The 21,073-nt window shown below is 38.6% G+C and overlaps 1 protein-coding gene across 4 annotated transcripts in view; it reads left to right on the top strand.

Annotated features, from left to right (window-relative positions):
• The window catches only part of ARHGAP15 (Rho GTPase activating protein 15), a 623,633-nt gene extending 605,332 nt beyond the window's left edge, over positions 1-18,301 (top strand). For all 4 annotated transcript variants that reach the window (XM_032637027.1, XM_032637031.1, XM_032637030.1 and 1 more), the window contains one exon: positions 17,938-18,301. In XM_032637027.1, the coding sequence (XP_032492918.1) occupies positions 17,938-18,121 (184 nt within the window). In that variant the 3' untranslated portion in view covers positions 18,122-18,301. The remainder of the gene's footprint in view (positions 1-17,937) is intronic.
• Positions 18,302-21,073: the final 2,772 nt, after the last annotated feature.

The raw sequence follows: 21,073 nt of genomic DNA, 5'->3' as shown, positions 1-21,073 counted from the left end.
CAAATTTGAGGAAGAAAAGAGTTTAAGCTTTTTTTAAGCGTTAAATTGTTCAACAAGGACATTAGAACTCTTCCAGCCCAACTGTCTGATTTTCCAAAAGAGGAAACTGAGGCTGAGGAAGGCTAAGTGAATTCCCAAAGTCCTACATGCAATAAAAAGTGGAGCCAGGGGAGGAAACCAGGCTTTCTGTTTCTTTGTACACATTGATCTTCTACATCAATTAAAATTGTGTGCATTTATGAGACTAAGGCTTCCTCACTGAATCACCTTTTTCTCCAGGTTCCTATGCTGTGCTGGGTCAGTAAGCCTCAGGGATGTCTACACAATTCTCTAGGTCAGTGAGATGGATTCTTTCTCATTTGGATGATGGAGACATTTCTGTGAAGAAGCAAGACTGCTCAACACAAACCTCATAACTCCTGCATTCTATTTTTGACACCTTAACCTAAAGTAATTTCACACTACCTCAAAAAACCTTTGAAAATGGAGCATCCACAGATGATATTTTGCACTTACTGAATTCTCTTTTCCAAAAAAAAATACCTCTAAATGTTACATAAGATTGCTGTATTTCCAAATTCAATTCTCCAGTCATCCTCTGTAATTTTTTTTTCAAAAGAAGTAAAAAGAGAAGACAGGGGAAATGAGAAAGGGAGAGGATTGACATGGAAAAGGGCTCAAGGGTTTCACTGATGATCTTGACTTCCCTCCTGGACTTAAGAAAGAGAAGCTAACAAGAGTGCCTGTGGGTTTCCCTGGTGGAACAGTGGTTAAGAATCCACCTGCCAAGGCATGGGACACGGGTTCGAGCCCTGGTCCGTGAAGATCCCACATGCCGCGGAGCAACTAAGCCCGTGTGCCACAACTACTGAGCCTGCGCTCTAGAGCCTGCGAGCCACAACTACTGAGCCTGCGTGCTGCAACTACTGAAGCCCATACGCCCTAGAGCCCGTGCTCCACAACAAGAGAAGCCACCACAAGGAGAAGCCTGCGCACCTCAGTGAAGAGTAGCCCCTGCTCACCGCAACTAGAGAAAGCCCGCACACAGCAACAAAGACCTAACGCAGCAAAAAATAAATTAATTAATTTAAAAAAAAAAAAAAAAGGAGTAGCTGTGGACAGCTTTGCTCTGACTGTAGATAGAAAAGTATAAGGGAGTACCTCATTTTTGTTCAGTTCAGCTCACTTTCTGCTTGAGCAAAACACATCTGGGTGAGGAAAAATTTAACCTGCCAGTGACCTATAAAGCAAAATCAATTTGTAATAACAGGAAGGTATAGAATACCCAAATTTCCTACTGCAATGAAAACAGGAGCAAAGTAGAAGGTAACACATCACCTAAACTCAAAGATTTTGCAATCTAATTGAGGGAGATAAAACATACGTGCATGAAATAACTTAGAGATAAAAATAAACCATCAACAATAATGTAATACAATCTGAATGTTTAAATGCCAAGAAAGCAAATAACGAAGTGATCAGAATACAATTCTTAAAGGCTTCCTCGTAGAAACAAACTTAAATATGGTTTTGGACACAGTGACTGACATACAGTGCAAAGCCATTCAAATGTGGGTGCCCGTAAGGATAGACAAACAGGGAAATGGACCTCCGGACTCTGAATTAATGCAATCTGCTTTCATTATCTTTTTTTTTTTTTTTTTTACTTTTTTTTAATTAACAGATTTTTCAGAACCGATTTAGGTTTACAGAAAACTGAGCAGAAATTACACAGTTTTCATATGCTATCTAGCCCCACACCCCCCCAAACACACATGCAGAATCTCCTCTATTATTAACATCTTGCATTAGTGTGGGACATCTGTTACAATTGATGAGCCAACATCAATACATTATTATTAACTAAAGTCCATAGTTTACATTAAGGTTCACTCTTGCTGTATATTATATTGATTTTGACAAGTATATAATAACGTATATCCACCATTATAGTATCATGCAGAATAGATCTACTGCCCTAAAAATCCCCTGTGCTCTGCCCAGTCATTCCTCCCTCTCCCCTAACTCCTAGAAACCACTCATCTTTCATTATCTCCAGAGTTTTGCCTTTTCCAGAATGTCAGATACTTGAAATCATACAGGCTTTTCAGACTGGCCTCTTTCACTTAGCAACATACATTTAAAATTCGTCCAAATTTTTTTTTTTTTTTGCAGTACACGGGCCTCTCACTGTTGTGGCCTCTCCCGTTGCAGAGCACAGCCTCCGGACACGCAGGCTTGGTGGCCATGGCTCACGGGCCCAGCCGCTCCGCGGCATGTGGGATCTTCCCTGACTGGGGCACGAACCCGCGTCCCCTGCATCGGCAGGCAGACTCTCAACCACTGCGCCACCAGGGAAGCCCCGTCCACATTTTTTCATGGTTTGATAGCTCATTCCTTTTTATAATCAAATAATATTCCATTATTCCATCCCATGGTTTGTTTATCCATTCACCCACTGAAGAACATTCATAATCTTCTGAATTTAAAAACAAAGTTTTTTCAACTTAAGTTTTTTAACCAATGCATTACTCAGGTAGGAAATACAGTTCTCAGAACACATATACTTTTCACCTTGAGACTTCTTTGTCTAGGGGAGTATGTTGTCATTTTCTATAACATGATAGTAAGTCATCATTTCTCTCCTTATACTTGTGAGTCATGGGCCACCTCACCCTTTTGCTTTCATTCTTTGGTAATGTGCAAGCAAAGCATTTAAAAATATATAACCAAAAGATGAGAGTTACAAAATTAAGTTCTGAATTTTTAAATTGAACATGGTTATTATCAAACATCTATTGGGGTTTATGTCTTTTCCTTTCCTCTAGAACTACAAGGATGTTTTGTCTTCACAGCAAATCAGACTATAAATCTAAATTTGAGATTATGCCTTTTTCTCTCTTCTTTAGTCACAGTGTTAATTATATCCAAAGAAACAATTTTATGACTTTTTCAAAAGTGACATCCCAGGCTGTTGTTGATTCTCTAAATGGAGCCAAATGTCACCTGGCGTACCTGTGTCTTCCTTTTTGACACCAAATAATATTGATAACCAAATTACTCTAGCAATAATAATTTGAAAAGCCTCCCCCACCTGCCATTTGAAGGAAATTTTCAATGAAAGCCATTTATTTGGCTCCATAATTATGTACACATTGTTGATTTTAAGACAGCACACAGGAGGCTTTGCCAGAAAATTTTTAAAGTTTAAGTAGAAAAAATAATCACAATATCTTTCTGTCATTTGCTCCTTGTATTTGTTTCCTTAAAATGCACAGCTAAATGCTCTCTACACACAGATATCACTTGGTAGGCGGGGTGTATCTTATTACTGGGTTATTTTCCAGTACATTTGGCGTAGTTAAGGTAAAGTGTATTAACTTTCTCTCAAAATAAAGATGAAAACGGAGTTGTAGCGGCTGTGAATGCTTCAGCCATTGTCAGGAAGTTAAGAACTGACAGGAGGTCCAAATAATCAACTCTGCCTGGTGCATATACTGTAGTTTTCCCCTGGGATATCCGGTCTAATCCTACAATGTATCTGACTGGCAGGAATGTAGAATTACTTTCAATAAAGATTTTATTTCAAGCTTGGATGATTTCCCCCAAAACATCTTGTCACTAAGGCAAAGTATATCATAGAATATCTGATTTTTTTTTCCCTCCAAGTCAGCTTTTGAGGGTGAAAAATACGCATTTCAGCTCAAGTACTCAACTCAGGTCAATTCGCTGTAAAAATCACATTTTAACGTATCTAGACTGATTAAAGATTTGCCGCGTTAAAGAAATCGGGGAGCTGTCAAGGAGAACTTACCCTAAAGTCTGCAAATGTAAAGAATAAGTAACACATTTGCTCGTCTACAATTTTCACCCCCCCTGCAGTAAACTCCACGCAAAGAGCAAGCGGGACAGATGCCTCCACAAGCTAACAGCGAGCTTCTAGACTATTTGTCTTTTTGCAAGTAAGGAATATTTAAAGGTCACACCTTCCAATAAGTATAAGATTGGTTCCAGGCTATAGGAGAAATATGAATGGCTTGGTCATGATCACACTAAAACTAATCTTCATTTCTCTATTTATCCTTCTCTCTGTCTTCATCCTGTTCTCTTCCTTCCTGATGCCAAATTAAGTCAGCATGTCAGGAGAGGGGAACCGTCAGTAGCAGTACACTACTCTATTTTGAATTCACTGCAGTGTTTCACTTGGTGCTTGCTTACATTATTTCAGCCTTGGTGTCACTTTATTTAATTTATGCTTGGTTCATATGCACTTAAAAATAGCTTTGGTTACCTATAGTCTCACCCCTTACTCACTAAAAGCACACAAATCACATGGTTTAGTTCTAGTGGGATAGAAGTGATTTTTAAATATTTAATAATTATAGCACATTTTACAATGTTTTAAATTCAAAATCCCTCTTATCTCTATTATTATACTTTATGACTAACATATAATATTATGATAAAATGTATGTGCAAGCATGAAAACTCAGCGTGGATAACAGCAGATGAAACTTGAGAGAGGCACAAAAAGGTCTAGGTTTGAGTCATAACAGGTGATTACAGAGGTGTGTGCTGAACAGTAGACTCATGAGTTAGCCTGACGTCCATATGTACAAGGACAGATGCAGAAACTTTATTTCTCCACCACACTACAGATTATAAATTCATGTGTGTAAAAGCAAAACAAATAGTTTCTATCTTTAAGCCAAGTATTATAAACATTTTGAAGGGTTTTGCATTTCTGCAGATACATCAAGCATTTTACCTAAAATAGAATCTGATGGTCAGATTTTAGATGGCCAAGAAAAATGGTGTCACTATCTTTAATTTCAAGCATCCATAGTATAAACCAGATAAAAATTATATTTTATTCTAAACTCCTCTCACCAGTTTTGTTCAAACTGGGTACATGTTAGAATCTCATTGTCAGATAATACATGGGAAGGAAAGGCACCCTGCACACTTACAGGCCCTTAACTAGCTCTCAAGAAATATTATCTCTGTTCATCTCTGCCTTCGTGTTCTCATCATCTCGGAGTAGGTATGAAACTCAGGTGTGCCAGAAATGTAAATATTGTGACACAATTGAAACTAATTTCCCCTGTGAGCCCTATTCATCTAAATGATTTAAATTTAGTCAGTTCAGAGTGTCTTCTAGACACTTCTAGACATTTTCCTGGATCCTTTCTAGTTCTGGAGGGCCACGTATGGCCTAAGCATTTGGTGGGGGGCAGGGAGAGCATCCGTTTATACAGTATTTCAATAAGTATTTACTGAGCACCTAGTACTATGTGCCAAACACTAATCTGGGTCTAGGAATACAGCACTAAACAAAAACAGATAAAGTTCTGGTCCTTAAGATGTTTACATTCTGCTAGAGAAAGGTAGTAAAGCAGATAAGCAGGGTAGTAAGTGTCTGACTTTTGTCACCTGTCCTGGCTTGTCTTCATTTCCTTCTGGTTTTCTGTCATCATCCCCAACTTCCAATTCCAGGTCTTGGTTTCAGTCACTGGTCAGACAGACACTGTGGAGTTATCTTATGCCACCCTTGCGTAGATACACCATGCAGTAATTTGTCTTTATTCCTGATACACTGAACATGAGGAAGTCTGGAATTTTTTTATAACCCTAGGTTTTCCCCAAGGAGGGGAATATGGGTCTGTCTGATCTCAGAATCCTCAAACCTTCCAACAGCCCGCATCCCCAGGGAAGGGGGATAAGAAGGACTCAGGATTGGGCCGCATTCATGGGACCTCACCAAAGTCTCAGCTCTCTTTTTAACTCTCTTTCTACCGATCCAGAGAAATCTTTCTCTTGTCTGGCAGCAGGGCAGCCTGGCTCTTGATCTACCTTCCAATCTATTGGTTAAGCCATCGCTGCAACTCTGAGTCCAGGGCACTTAGGCCGAGTCCTTTTCAATTCAAATGCCCTAGCTTACAAAGATCCAAAGCACTTTCTCTGCTTTTCTGTTGTACCATCCCTCCACTGAAGACAAAATGCTGCTGATTGAATCTTGGAGAAAAGAAAGAGGCATTAGGAAGGGTGGGGAAGAAACCTCAGTTATTATATATTATCCCACCTCATCTCTAACGATAGTTTGACCTTCCCAGAATGTTCATTCTTTCGTCATTAATCTGGAAGCCCAAACCAAACCACACTTTAAATGTCATTCACTTTGCCATTCAATACAGGAATCTGGAACATCTCTGAATGCCTCCTGATGGGGAACTCATGCTCTTTTTAAGTGCAGAATGTTTAATAACCTTGATAGATAGTCCCCCTATTTTTCTAGTATACACTTGGAAAAATCTATACCGAATATTAATAATAGTAATATCTAAGTGATGGACTTATCAGGGATTTTTAGTTTCTATTTTGACTCATCTACATTTTCTAAATTTTCTATAATAACTGTGAATCTTTTGAAGGCGTCTAGTCTATTTTCATAACTCTAATTCGTCGTATGGAGGTGAAATTTGTCTCTGGGCCAATTCCAGGAACTGGATTTACTAGAGGAAAGTAGACTTTTTCTTCCATATCATGGCTTTTTGCTTTCAGTCATCATGGCTTCCCTGATTGTTCTTTTTTCCAAACCAAAACACCATCAGTCCCTGCCCTGTGTCACTGAGGAGCCTGTCACTCTGCTTCACACGTTCACCCTGGAGCCTCTATTTGTGCACCCTCTCAGAGTCAAGTCACTGTGAGAAACATCTAAAGCTTGTTTTTCCTCAGAAAGTAAAATTAAGTGTGGACGAATGAATGCTGACACCCAAACTACAAGTGATTCTCTTTCAGCTATTCTGGGACCTTTTAAGTAAGGAAACAATTTTCTAGAAAACTGCTGAAGATTTGATAGATGCCCTTAGCGGAATAGCTGTTCTCTTCACCTATGTGAAAAGAAATTAAAAAAAAAATTAAAAAAGAGGTTGATGAATCCTGACTTTGCATATTGATAGTATTCCTTTTAGTTTTATCTAACATCACAAGGCAAATATTTAAGTTCTGTATTTTCCACTAATATCTTACAATTAGGTGCCTTATTCTGCTTGGCCTAATTAATGCTGATCCACGCACAATCCCCAATGTTCTATATAAAATGTTACTAGCACATACTAGTGTTTTAACTGCCTTATTGGACAAATTCCAAGTAAAGAATAATAAACAGTCTTATATATTTTTTTCTTTTCTAAAAATACTCCCAACATGTAATACATTTCCTAGCCTTTCTCCCCTAAATCCAGGGCAGTGTCTTCCCAGGATGGTGATATTATCCATGGTTATTGGTAGATCAACAGAGCTCAGGGAATAAAAATTAAGACTTCTTTTACTGCTGACATGGTCAAATCTGAATGGCTAAAACCATGTTAAAGCTTAAGAGAAAACAGCTAAGGGAAACGATAGCTGAAACTCTCAACCAATCTCACAAATAGTGCATTTCTTTTCACAGTGAGAAATGAATGCTCTCAGAAGTTTAAAACACTGTGTGATTCTGGAGAAAAAGACGATATGTATTAATTTGGTTTTTCTTCCACCTGAACATCCTTCTCACGCCTATAAATATATCCTTGGATGTGAGTTAGGTGATTAAAAAATCAAAATATGTCACCCAAGACTTGTGCCAACTTTCTGACTCACTTCTCTTCCACGTCTGCCTCAGGCCTCAGGCCTCCACATTAAGAAACCCCTTGATTTCAAACCCCAAATTCTTGAATCTTAGTTATTTGTGGAAAGAATATCTATCTCCCAGAGTAATAAAGATCTGCATCTTCATCTAGGTGCTACTGCCACTTAACTACATGATGTTGATCAAATTATTCAATCTTTCTCAGGCTCCTTTTGTCCATCTGAAAATTTTCCTTCCCATTTGAAAAAGAAAAAAAAATGGGAAGATTCCTAATGTATATTAAAGTTATCGTGATTTAAACAGCAAAGTACTAGCTAAGAATACACACAGAAGTCATCCACAGAGTAAAAATACCAGGTGTGTGTGTCTGTGAGTTGTAGGAAGGTAGCATCACAAATCAACGGAGAATAGCAATTTATTCAAGAAATGTGGTTGGGGGAATCAGCTAGCTTTGGAAGAAAAAGAAGATTGAGATTACCATCACATTTCAAACAGCAAAATATACTGAGATGAATTAGAGGATATGAAATGAAATCATTTTTTAAAATTAGGAAAAAATATTAATGACATTTATCTGATTTATTTAAATGGATGAATTTTATAATAACAAAAACAATGATAGAAATTCCAAAAGAAAGAGTGCTAGATATGACCACACAAAATTTAAATAAACAAAATTAAGGAAAAAAAGAATTGGGAGAATATAAGTACAACAAAAGTAATGAAGTATTAGGCACCTTAATACATAAAAAACTCACAAATCTGTATGTACAAGGATGTTCATTGTAGCATTGTCTGTAACAGCAAAAAATTAGAAGCAACCTAAAAGTCCATCAGCAGGGGAATGGTTAAATAAATTATTTCCATGTTATGAAATGTAAGAACATTTTTTTTAAAGGGTGAGGTATTTTTATATGTACTGACTTAGAAAGATTCCCATGATATATAGTTAAGGGGGAAAAAAGCAAATTGTACCATATTACGTACTTTTTTAAAAAGAAAAAATATATATAGATAGATAGATAGGTAGACGGATAGATAGAAAAGCATCCAGAAGGAACACCCATCTGTTAATTATAGTTATCATGAAGGAGTTTGACTAGAAAACCAGAGTATTTTACCTTTTTATTCTACATACTCCTGATTAGCACGCTGTTAAAGACTATGTGTTAGTTTTGTTATACAAAATAAGTAAGTGGATTAAGTAAACAAATAAAATGATATGCTCTCAATAGGAAAAAGGCAGGTGATATGAACAATTGTTCACAGAAGAAAAAATCCACATGGCTGTTCTTTTCTTAACTTCTTCCCCATCTCCTAACTTCAAAGAATCCTAAATTCAAACAATGACAATCATTTTTCACCTATCAAGTTAGCAATTATTTTAAAAAGAATAAAACCAAGTGATAATAATGCTAACAGGACTATGGGTTGTCATGTTACATATCCCACGTTATCATATTTTAAGAAAAGAGAACCAATATCTTAATCTAGCACAAGTTCTCAAAGTGTGGTCCCGGGACCAGTTGTATCATCTCTAGGGACTTGTGACAAATGCATATATTCGCAAGTCCTTCTCCAGAGGTGCTGAACCAAAAATCTGAAGGTGAAGTTCAGCAAACTTGTGTTTCATATGGTTTCCAAATTACTCTCATGAATGGTAAAGTTTCAGAACCATCGATCTAATTGTTACATTTCTACTATTTTACCCTGAGGCAGGGTTTCTCAACAGCAACACTATCGACATTTTGGGCTGGATAAATTCTTTGTTTGGGGGACTGTCCTGTGCACTGTAGAATGTTTAGCAGCATCCTTTGCCTGTACCCACTAGATACCATAGCAACTCAACTCCCCCACTCCGCCCAGTCATGACAATCAGAAATGTCTCCAGACATTGCAAATGCCTAATAGGGGGAGTGGGAGTGGGTAGTTGCCCCATTTGGAAACCACTGCCTAAATACTCCAAAATGTGGAGAAAGAGTACACAAAAATATTTTTTAATACATCAATTTCACTTCTACTAAGAAATCATAGGGTACAGCCCATTCTGTCCCATATAAGGTAATGAGTAAAAAATATATACTACTTATATAAAACATGGGAATTGCTCATGATAGAAGTGAAAAACGGTGAATACAAAATTATATAGAAAGTATTTTCTTGAATATGTATGTAAATAAATTACTTATACATTTATATTAAATGCTGGCAGTGTTATTCTCTTGCTCAAAACCCAAGGTTGAATTCCCATAACTGTTAGAATTAAGTCCTAAATCCTTACCAAGGCCCATGAGTCCGCCCACAGCATCTCCTACCTTCTCTGCCTCACTCTCCTCTTCTCTATTCCTAGAACCACCCAGCCCAACTTCACCACTGGGGCTTTCTACCTACTTTTCCTTGCCTGGCGTTTTCTTTCCCTTGGTTTGTGCACATAAGCTGCTCTCTGCCCCAGCATCCCTTCCTTAGAAAGAACTTCTGAGCACCTTGTCTGCCACATGTGCACTTTCCACCTCTCTACACAGTGGAATAATCTAGGGGCTGTATTATCTACAGCCAGCCAGGCTCCACTCATTCTTGGTAAAGAAGAATCTCTGGGGATGGATTCTAGGCCATGAGAAACTTTTAAAAGGCTCCCAGGGTCAGTGGAAGAACCACCACTTCTCTTAGTTTTTCTTGAAGTACCTCAGTGCCTGAAATCACACCATATACTGATATAGTGTATTGTTTGTTGTCTGGCTCCCCCACTAGATTGTATGCTGCATATGGGCAGGGATTTTGTTTTACTCACTGCACCATCCTCAACATCCAGAACAGCGTCAGGCACCTAGCAGGTGTTGAGTAATAGCAGGTCTACTGAGTAACAGATTTTTATGAATGAATAATGGGTACCTTGAGTTACTGTTCACAGTTGCTGGTGTGGTTTTTTCTTTACTATACTTTACTAAATTTTCAAATTCTAATAGAATGTATTACCTTATAATCATAACAAAAGAAATTAAAGCTGATTTTTAAGTCTACCTTTGAAAATTGTGATATATTTGAAGCACAGTGATTAACACATAAAAGATATTCAACAAATAGTAACTACTGTTAGTGTTCCTTTTGATATTATCTACTATGTAAGAGCTTTGGCTATGATATCCCATTTTATCCATGGTTGTTATCACCTTATAGAATACATATTCCAACCAGAAATAAGCCATTTTGAGGTCTATGGGCTAGCCACTTTTTTTTATTTTATCACTCCTCCTGTCTTATTGTTCTGAATATTGCTTTAAAGATACATTAGACTCTCCCTGTAATGGCCAATCAATATAAATATGAAACAAGTGAATAATTGAAAATGTTTCAGTCTTTTGCAATGAAATCAATGCAAAGAGGGTACTCAATAAATGCAAAGAATAAGGCCCTGTTGCCTGTGAATGTGCGACTGCCATATAAAGTACCTTTTCCATGATGTGCTTTGAAAGAATTACATGCACATAGCTTTAAAGATAATTTAAAAGCAAAAATATCGGAATATAGCAGTAATTCCTTTTTAGGAGGATAGTTTTTTGCTTACTTTGGAAAACAATAATATGATATTTAAGTATAAAATTGAAGACTTTACAATTAGTTTAAATCAATTAATTTATAAATTTGCATATAAAAAATGACTGAATCACCAGTGAATCACTGCCTTGAAATACATTAGTATTAAATGCAAAAACATTTGTGAATGCTCTTCTGCTTTTGCAATATTTGAAAAATTTTCTAACATACAGCCATGACTTTAAGGGAGAAGGTAGAATTCCTGCTAAGTCCCCAATCTTTAAAAAAAAATAAAAAGGCCAGTGTAGACAGCAGTATAGTTTGTGCAAATTGAGAGTAGGCAAGCATATGGTTAGCATGGAACCCCCCCCCACAAAAGTAGTTATAGCACATAGGAAACATAAGTTGAGCACATTGAAAATTTATTCTATTTTTAACAGCCTCTCTTCACTGAAATGGTCAAAGTCACAATTAACATTTCACATACAGTGGATGAGCTGTATTTTGCAAGTGTGACCTGATGGCAAAAGTACGTTTACCACCGCACTTTCCCCATTCAAGTTAAACCATCCTAAAGTTATGTCTGTTGGAAAAATCACAGCAATCCAGAGATAGGGAAGGGAATATTTTTAGTACACCTCCAATAACCTGAGGCTTGTTCTGCAGGCAATTATGTGGCTTTCTACTTGCTTTGCAAGTCACTATGGTAACAGCAAAGCACAAACTTAAAAGGAAGTTTGCATCCATATATCTGTTTGGAGCTGGATTATTATTAAATGCTTTGGTCTTCTTAATTCAGCATTAATTTTTAGTTTTATAGTAAATCTCTCTTTCATTTTGAATCATTTGGCTGTGATCTTAAGCAACTAAGAAATTCCTTTGAGTTAGCAATTCAGCTCACTTTTGGAAAAACTTACCCAGCATAAGGCTCTGAGGATTTTTTTTTTGCCTGGGGTCCAGCGCCTATAGCTCTGGATTATAGATTGTTTCTAAAATAATCTAAAATTGATGGATCATTGCTCCGTCCATTTGGGCCCAACAAAAAGTAGCTCTGGTATTTCTTTTCCTTCTTATGCTGTAAACTGTATATCACCTTTTTGATCTCTTGCCAGAAAAATGAATTCTTACCCACTTCAAGATTTTATAAACTTGAATTTACTTAGCGGTATAAGAGTTTCTTTTAAAATGAACACATATCAAGTGCTATTTTGTGAAGAAATTCATAAAATCATAATTATTTTTGTCAGGCTATTTTAAACTAAGCAGTGTTAATAAATAGCCTTTTTCAAAAGAGTTGCAGTTTGGGGTATTTTTCCTATTAGTCAAGCATTCACAGGCACTAAACTTTGAGCTCTTCATGTGGCTGCAAATCACGTATCTTTGCTATAAGGATTTCTTGGGAGTAATCTAATGGTGAGTAAACAAACATGTAGAAGAATTTCCAAATATTGATCTAAGATCTAAATGTTTTTGCACCTTCTTACCATCCATCAATTTACTGTGTGGTAATCTCTCAACCATGTCTCTGCTCTCACCTTTCTCATTCAGATGTGGTCTTTTGCCTTTTGGCCTTTGTTTTGTCCTAAAAAGGGAGCTTCTTTCATTTCTTTGCTGAAAACAGGTTAAATTGTAGCTCAAAATTTACAACACTGTCATGGAGTTTAAGGCCAGATGAAATCTAAGCCCTACCCGAGGGATGGAACTTGCCAGAAATGACCACAATCTGACCTCTTTGAATTAGCTGCTATGGAGTTCTGAAGCCTGGGTGGCATAGGAGGGTGAAATCCATAATGTTTCAGACTTAGTAGATCCTTAGCAAAGCACACTAGAAGTAACATTTCTTAATGTATGCTGTTTATTGTCTCTCAAGAAAGAGGATCCACAACGTGCAAGTAAGTTAGGGAGCGCAAGAGTTACACAAAGATGAACAGGGTTAGTTTTCTGCAGGACTTGTCAGAGCCTTTATTATGCTATTGTGCATTGTAAATTTCCAAGAAAGAAAAATGGCATATAATTTTCTCCAAAACTTTTCTTACTCCAGATTGCTATTTTTGTGAAGTATGTCACAGAGATGGTGTTTTGCGGAACTCACTTTAGTGAAAGCTGTCTTGGAAGTACTGCCAAACCCATAGTAAAAATCTATTTGGTTTCTGAATCAGATCCTCCCCTCCAATAATACAACTCAACTGTATTTTAAACTACTGGAAGTACAACTTACTGTTTTTGAGAGTTTTCCATCTTACATACTAGATTGCATTTTTTTCCATGCAGGGCTTTTATTTCTTTCGATAGCCTCTATATCTCCTCTACATATGTTTTACTAGTTGAAGCCTTCAGAAATAATGACACTTGCAATGCCCAGATAGTCCCCATAGTGAGAGTGGAAATTATGACACCCATTGATCTGAGGTAAAAAACTGAGATTTGAATAATTTCGTAGGATTGTATTCTAGCTGTATTTTGACATTGTGGTTGACTACTTATGTGGTCCTAAATCAACCACTTAACTATTTAAGAGTCTGTTGAGGTACAGCGCAGGTAAGTTCACATTTGAATAGTGAAGTCTATAACAGCATGAATACATCCATAACAGCATGAATACATTTTCCAGACATCCCCAGTTTGGGAGCCTTCTTTGCTAGAAATATCTATCACCACTCTTTACTATAAAGGGGTTTAATCTAATGTGAATGTTGATGTAAGAATATTTTTGTCTATCTACATGAATCATACAGTTTGGTAGTTGGTGACTTCGACCCCAAAATAGTCTTCACCCTCAGCATCTTTTCTAACCTAAAGACTGATTGATTTCTCAATATACCAACTACTGGTTGGTTGATATTCAGAACATAAATTGCCAATGAAATACATACACACACACACACACACACACACACACAAGCACACGTTTTGTAACAGAATAGGCAAGAAAGCATGCATTCTGTATAATACATATCCACATTTTCTTAACATTCTTTCTTAACTACATTTGATTTTTCTAAAAGTTATTGCAAGTAACTTAATTTTCCCAACTTGGAAAAAATTCCAAGCTGCTAAGAAAATTTAACCTGCAGTAATGCAAATATAACAAGAATACAACACTAAGTGTTATTTGGTAAAATCTACTTGTAACAAGATTACTTGAAAGCACCCATTAGTTAAAACTGGTTTTATTAAAGTCACACAGAGAGTGTGAAGAGAAATGGACACAAGTAACACAGGTTGAGATGGCATGAATGTTCCACATTTACACACTCAGAAGAGCTCAAAGTGAACACTTGTCCATGGGAAATTTAGGAAACCGATGACTTGGCAGAAATCCATTACAGGAGTCCTCTCCCATGATCCACTGGCCAAGAGCGGATCCTTTCCCGGAGGGGGCTCTGACAGCCCGCTGTAGCCTCCTACTCTTCACTCCATTGAAACACAGCCTTGCTTTCCTCTAGATTTGGTCCTGCTCTGGATTCTCAGATCAGGACTTTTGCTGAGCAGGAAAAATATAGAGAACACTGGGAAAATTAAAAAATAATCTAGTCCCATTTCAGCCTTCTTTTTCTCCTCTCGCAGCTCGGGTCCCACCAGCTATATCTTTCCTGTATGCCCTGGAGACCCCTCCAGTCACGCCAGTTCCTCCAGATAGCCTAGACCTCTCCCAGCTTCTACCCCCATAATCTCCAATAATGACAGCCACAACTGTCCCTTCCGATAATCAGCTCTTGGACGTCCCTTGATTTCTAGCCTCACCTTGAGTTTGACACAATTCTGGCTCCCAGTTATACCCCAAATCTCATTGTTCCTGCTATTGACTGAAATTATAGCCATTATTAACTAGGAAACTATATCTCCCATCATCAATCTGTCTTGAGGTCACCCCTTTCCCCTTTCAGTCTCCCTAAACTCCAGATCCTAATGTTCTTCTTCTCCCCTGTTGGCCCTATATCAGCCATTCACCTTCATACTTGAATAGGATTTTGCTTTTTTTTTTTTTTTTTTTTTTTTTGCGGTATGCGGGCCTCTCACTGCTGTGGCCTCTCCCGTTGCGGAACACAAGCTCCGGACGCGCAGGCCCAGCGGCCATGGCTCACGGGCCCAGCAGCTCCGCGTCATGTGGGATCTTCCCGGACCGGGGCACGAACCCGCGTTCCCTGCATCGGCAGGCGGACTCTCAACCACTGCGCCACCAGGGAAGCCCTAGACTTTTGCTTTTAATTTTACCTTCTTCATGCCCCATGCCTTCTGAGCCCTGTTCTCTGATAGATAATTCTTATCAGCCTAGACCTTTGCTACCTATGGGTAATGTTTTTAAAGCAACTTTTACCTAATAATTAATTGATCACTTATGTTATCTCTCTCCATATTTGTTTAACAAAATTTTAAATTATTATTGTGGCATAGTCAATGAATGAGTTAGCATCCCAAAAAGGTATTACTTTAAATCCAAAAGAGAAAAACTGTCTTCCTTCACAGTGAATCATAAAAGTGATTTTTATAATCAAGAGGTCTGGGAGAGGCTCAAGAGAGACTTTAAGCCAAGGTAAATAGGTGTATTAAAGAGAAGCAAAGCCCCACTCCATTTGTGCCTACTCCAGGTTAGGAGAGTGTTTTAAAATCATTCTACAGACTTTTGGTAAATGTAGTAGCAAAGTGGCACAGTTTCTTACATTCCAAAGGAAACTCTAAACTTGAAGTCTCTGATAACTCACTGATACTTTAAATGTGAGAATCCCTTCCAGAAACGTAGTCATGCCAACATTACGCACAGGTACAAATGCTTTCCATTTGAAGGAGAAGAAAAATGAAAATGGGAGGCAGAATATCTTGAATATTTAGTCCAAGTTTAAGAGTAATTTTCCCCACAATAAATCCATTGTAACCAGGCTGTCAATCACAATGCTACTGTGAGGAATAAAACTCCAGACCCCCTTATGGAAGGACCAATAACATGTGGAAGATGGTAGAGTGACATGTCAGCCCAGTTATTAAGCATAGGAGCCATAACACACCCCAGGGCAATGATGTTTCCATGGGAGCTGCAACCCACCTGCCTGGGTCTGAGCCTCAGCTCTGTGTGATATCAGGCACTTCGCCGCTCTTGGCCTCAGTCTTCTCGTTTGTCAAAAGGGCTTAAATAATAGATACTACCTCATGGGATTGTTATGAAGTTAAATGAGACCCCAAAATTGCTTAGAATAAAATCAACTATATTTCAATTTAAAAATTAAATTAAATAAAAAATAAATAATAGGGACTTCCCTGGCGGTCCAGTGGTTAAGACTCTGCACTTCCACTATGGAATAGGGGTGCGGGTTTGATCCCTGGTCAGGGAACTAAGATCCCGCATGCCTCTGCGGCCAATAAGTAAATAAACTTGCTTAGAATAATACTTGATTTTCCTTGATTACTACTGATATTGATCAGGTCAGTGACATCTTGCTGACATCTTGTGGGGAGTCACAAACTGAAGGCTTTGGCCCTTCTCAGTCTCTTTCAGGAGAGAGGAGGCATGGGCTCTTGGTCACCGAAATGGTATGTCAGAGATCTGGGTTTGTGGAGAGATGGAAAGAGAGCAAGTCTTCCTTCCTCCTGCCTCCTCTGAGTGGGGACTAGGTGGGCCCACACAGACCAAACACAGAGTCCGCTAGAGCTCAACCAGTGCCCCAGTGGGCTCTGAGACTGGATGCCCCACTGCCTTGCAGTAAATTATTCTTTTGCCCCACTTTATTCTCTGAGCTTATATTTCCCTTGGGTCGGTGTCCTGCAGCAATGCAGACTACAGTATTTCTTAGCACCCTGTCCTTCCACGTGCTCTCCCTATTTCCCTAACATCACTAAAACCTAATTTTAATATAAAACCAAGGGGGTTTCAATGGTGAGAATAAGCCTTCTTTTTTTTTTATTTTAAAGCCTCAATTGATAGGAGGGGGCTGTATTTTCTTTTTAAGAGTCCCGTGTTGAAGCAGGCAAGACATTACCAGTAATAAAACCACATCCTAATGTTTCATTGGTATTCCAGCTCTCCACAGTCCTCACATAAGCAAACATTTCTTTGATTCCAGTGGGACTCTTCTCCTTTGCAAATGCTACAGGCCTCTGCATTTTATTGAGATGTGAGCTAAATTGAGTAAAATGGGTGGGAACACTTAGAATTTTGTTATACACCTAAATGTCCCAGAACCTACCCTCTCTACAAAACATATTGCAATTAGCATTTGTCAGGAATACTTGACTCATGCTAATCACTAAAAACTTAATTATTTTTTTGGTCCTTCCATCATGAATTATGTATCTATTGTTCTATTTTTTGTGTGTTTGGCTTCTTATATATTCTGTGCATGTCTGACCTGTTTCCTCCATTGACTATAACCACTTCACGGGTTGAATCTTGTTAACTCTCCACAGTAATTTTTCTCAGTTTTGCTAATTTATTCATTCATTCATTCCACAAACATTTATTAAGCACCCACAATGGCCAGGTATTATGGGGATAGAATCCTCCCCCCAAAAGTCATAGGTTCTATTTCCATACAGTAAAGCACACAGAGTAGAAGATTAAATAATGCTGTGGTCTAGTAGTATTTCTGGAACCTGAATTTTTTTTTTTTTTTTTGCTTGTGTTGCATTCTGTGTTTTGCCAAAGCCAATCACTGCCCTTATTCTCCTTCTTTAAGTCGAAATTGAACGAAGAAAAAGGATTCAAGATCACAGAACTTTATAATTCAAAAGTAGCCACAATTTTATTCAAACTCCAGTGGGTCTTTTTTTTCTCTCTCTCTCCATAGGATAGTGGCCGAAGCATCCAAGAACCTCATGTCCACACAAAGCCTAGGGATTGTATTTGGACCCACCCTTCTGCGAGCCGAAAACGAGACAGGGAACATGGCGGTGCACATGGTGTACCAGAACCAGATCGCCGAGCTCATGCTGAGCGAGTACAGTAAGATCTTTGGCTCGGAGGAAGACTGACAGACAAGACGAGTTACTAAGTATGTTCACATCTGTCTCGATGCCTAATATTTTTACGTTTCTGTAAACATATTTCTGAAATATTTTTTTCCTTTCAAGTGACAGATGCCTCATTTTGTAAAAACTTAATGATGATTTTGTGTTTAAGTTCCAAACATTTGAATAAAACAGTTGACAGTATTTGCCTATATGTGTTCTACATTAACCCCTTCAGTGTTGTGCATTTCAGCACTTCTAGGCATACATTATGCATTATGCATGCTCCACGCTATAGAATATTGTTCAGAGGACAGCATATATCCAAAAATAGCCTTAATTCGACTCCCGGGCATTGGACGTGTGGTTGTGTATGTGTAGACATGTGAGTGAGTGTGAGTGTGAGTGTGATTGAGAGTGTGGGTATGTGTCCACACAGGTGAGCCTCTTCACTACCCTGGCTGCCTCAGGCCTCTGCCCATACGCCCACGGGTACACGAGTAGAACCAAAAGACGGGAGAAGGCAGAAATGAATACTTTTTAAATAGAACAAAGGAAATCAGGATCTCAACCAAAATAGACATATTTCCTCTTTCAAGAACCTTTTCATTAAGTGTAAATCTAGTCCAGCTATCCTTGGTGCTAGATGCTGAAATTTACAAATACATGTTGAATGGCATTTTTTCTGAAGAAAAATGGCAGTTCAAAACATTTGCCATTGGATATGTTTTGTTTTGTTTTGTTTTTGCGGTACGCGGGGACCTCTCACTGTTGTGGCCTCTCCCATTGCGGAGCACAGGCTCCGGACTCGCTGGCTCAGCGGCTATGGCTCATGGTCCCAGCCGCTCCACGGCATGTGGGATCCTCCCGGACCGGGGCACGAACCCGTGTCCCCTGCATCGGCAGGCGGACTCTCAACCACTGCGCCACAAGGGAAGCCCTGGATATGTTTTTCTACATATACTATTTGCAGTCCCATAAACATACTGTCTTATAAATTAGAAGCAAAATTAGTGCCCTGCAATTTTGATCTTTATATTATATAGGAATTGCATGAGTGTTCATTTTTAATGTTAACATCCATTTTGAATCTTCATCAGACTGTATATCTTCCTTTTCCCTGGCTATGTCATTTTATGTAGAATTTTTATTATGCTTCTGAGGATGCTTTATTGGTGAATTACATTAAATCCATCTAGAAAGAACTTTTTTTAAAAAGGCTTTTTTTTCATATGCCCTAAGGATTACTTGACTGGACTTGGATTGCTTTATCCATTTGATGGTTAATTTCAGTTGTCATGGATAAACAAAAGGGTAACTGTCTAGAATATATCAAACATTGTTTTATTTTGAAAACTGTGTTCTAGCTGAACACATCTCATAGCCGGTTCTGTGAAATTATTCTGCTGATATAAATGTAGACTTATGTTTGACAGCTTTTTAATCAAATTCAAACGGAATAAATAAAGCTAATCCAGTGCGATAAAGAGTAAGTCTAGTTATCGATTTGTTCATAAAATGAAAAATAAAGCATGTAAATAAAACACGTGAAGCACGGATCCAAGAGCAAACACTTAGAGCAATAAGGAGCTCAGAGGCCTGGGCTGTCTGCGTGGGTGGGGTATACGGTGGAGGGAGAGCAGCTGCTCGAGAGACAGCCAGATGTGCACGCAGCTCCAGCATCCACGGAGCTGCCTGAGGAAGGAGAGGTTTCCCTTACCCCTGTTGAATGTCTTCATTTTGGCAATGGCGCCAGTAAGTTGGCTGATGGCCAAGAACACAAGTGACCACAATAAATGCTGAAGTGTGGTTTCACGGAGTGGGACATATACAAATATCACAAAGCCAAGGAAAGTCACATGAGGCAAAACCCCATGATCTAAAGTTGCTGGTAGCAATGAGCTAACAGACTTGCAGCTTTAAGCTCTTCTTTTATTCAAAGTTGTGCTTGTGCCTTTCAGAAAAACATGGAGACATGAAACAAGAGTTTCTGGCATTCAAGTCCTCCTCATTTCCATGACATTTCATATTCTTAATTAGGTCTTCTCCAAGGCTTTCATTGCTTCTTAGTAGTCCGAGTGTTAAAATCTTATCCCTTCTCGTGTCCATCTTTAAAGTAATTCTGGGAGCAACAGCCAGAGAGAAGCGCTAGCAGCCACAGAGACGTGGCACTACCTTCTCTGAGCAGGGACTCACAGCCCCTTGCCTCTGCTGCCTTCCAGATTTATGATCTTCAAAAGCAGCAGCTTCTTGATTTCCAATCTGATGGGATTTAGCCTTATTCAAACCCCAGCTGTGTCCTGTCCCTGCCCGCTGAGGGCATTTAATCAAAGACTGTGTTTCCTCTCTGGAAGAAGACCGTTCCAAGGTGCTGAGCCAAAGCGCCCATCACAGGATCTGACTTATACACACTAAAGGCATAAAAAAGTTTACGCCGAAAGGTCATTAGCTTCCATAACATCTCAGGGACAGCGATGATGCTCATTATCCACTGTTCCAAGTTTAAAAGCCAAGATTGTAGGTATACTAGGTTGCCTCGCTGAGGGGTTAGATTTTATAAAACTGATCAACATTCTCCATCAAGAAGACATTTAAAGACAATGAGCATTTCTTAATCACCTTATCTGATCTAGGTGCAAGTCTAGACTCTGCTGATCGAATACAAAGTAAGGCAAATATTACTACACTAGGCAGTTTCACAGTCCGGTAAGGAAAACAATCACCTAAGGATTAGTTACAGTTCAATACCAGATCAGGCGCTCAGCCCTCTTAGTGACCATGTAGCCCCAGGGTTTAGCACCTCGACACAGAGATGCTCAAAAAGTATTTTTTCCAGTTTTATTCATAAGAAAGTATTTTTGAATGGGTGAATGAGCAGAAGCTGGTACAGAGGTGTTAAAGTTCAGTGGTTGACAAAGAACCAAAAAACAGATTGTGCCTGGGAGAGTCAGGTGAAGCTTCACTAGGAAGGTAACC

The sequence above is a fragment of the Phocoena sinus genome, chromosome 7 (genome assembly GCF_008692025.1).
Source record: "Phocoena sinus isolate mPhoSin1 chromosome 7, mPhoSin1.pri, whole genome shotgun sequence".
Classification (NCBI taxonomy): Eukaryota; Metazoa; Chordata; class Mammalia; order Artiodactyla; family Phocoenidae; genus Phocoena; species Phocoena sinus.
The sequence above is the reverse complement of the archived record's forward strand: the minus strand, read 5'-3'. Positions and strand labels throughout refer to the sequence as shown.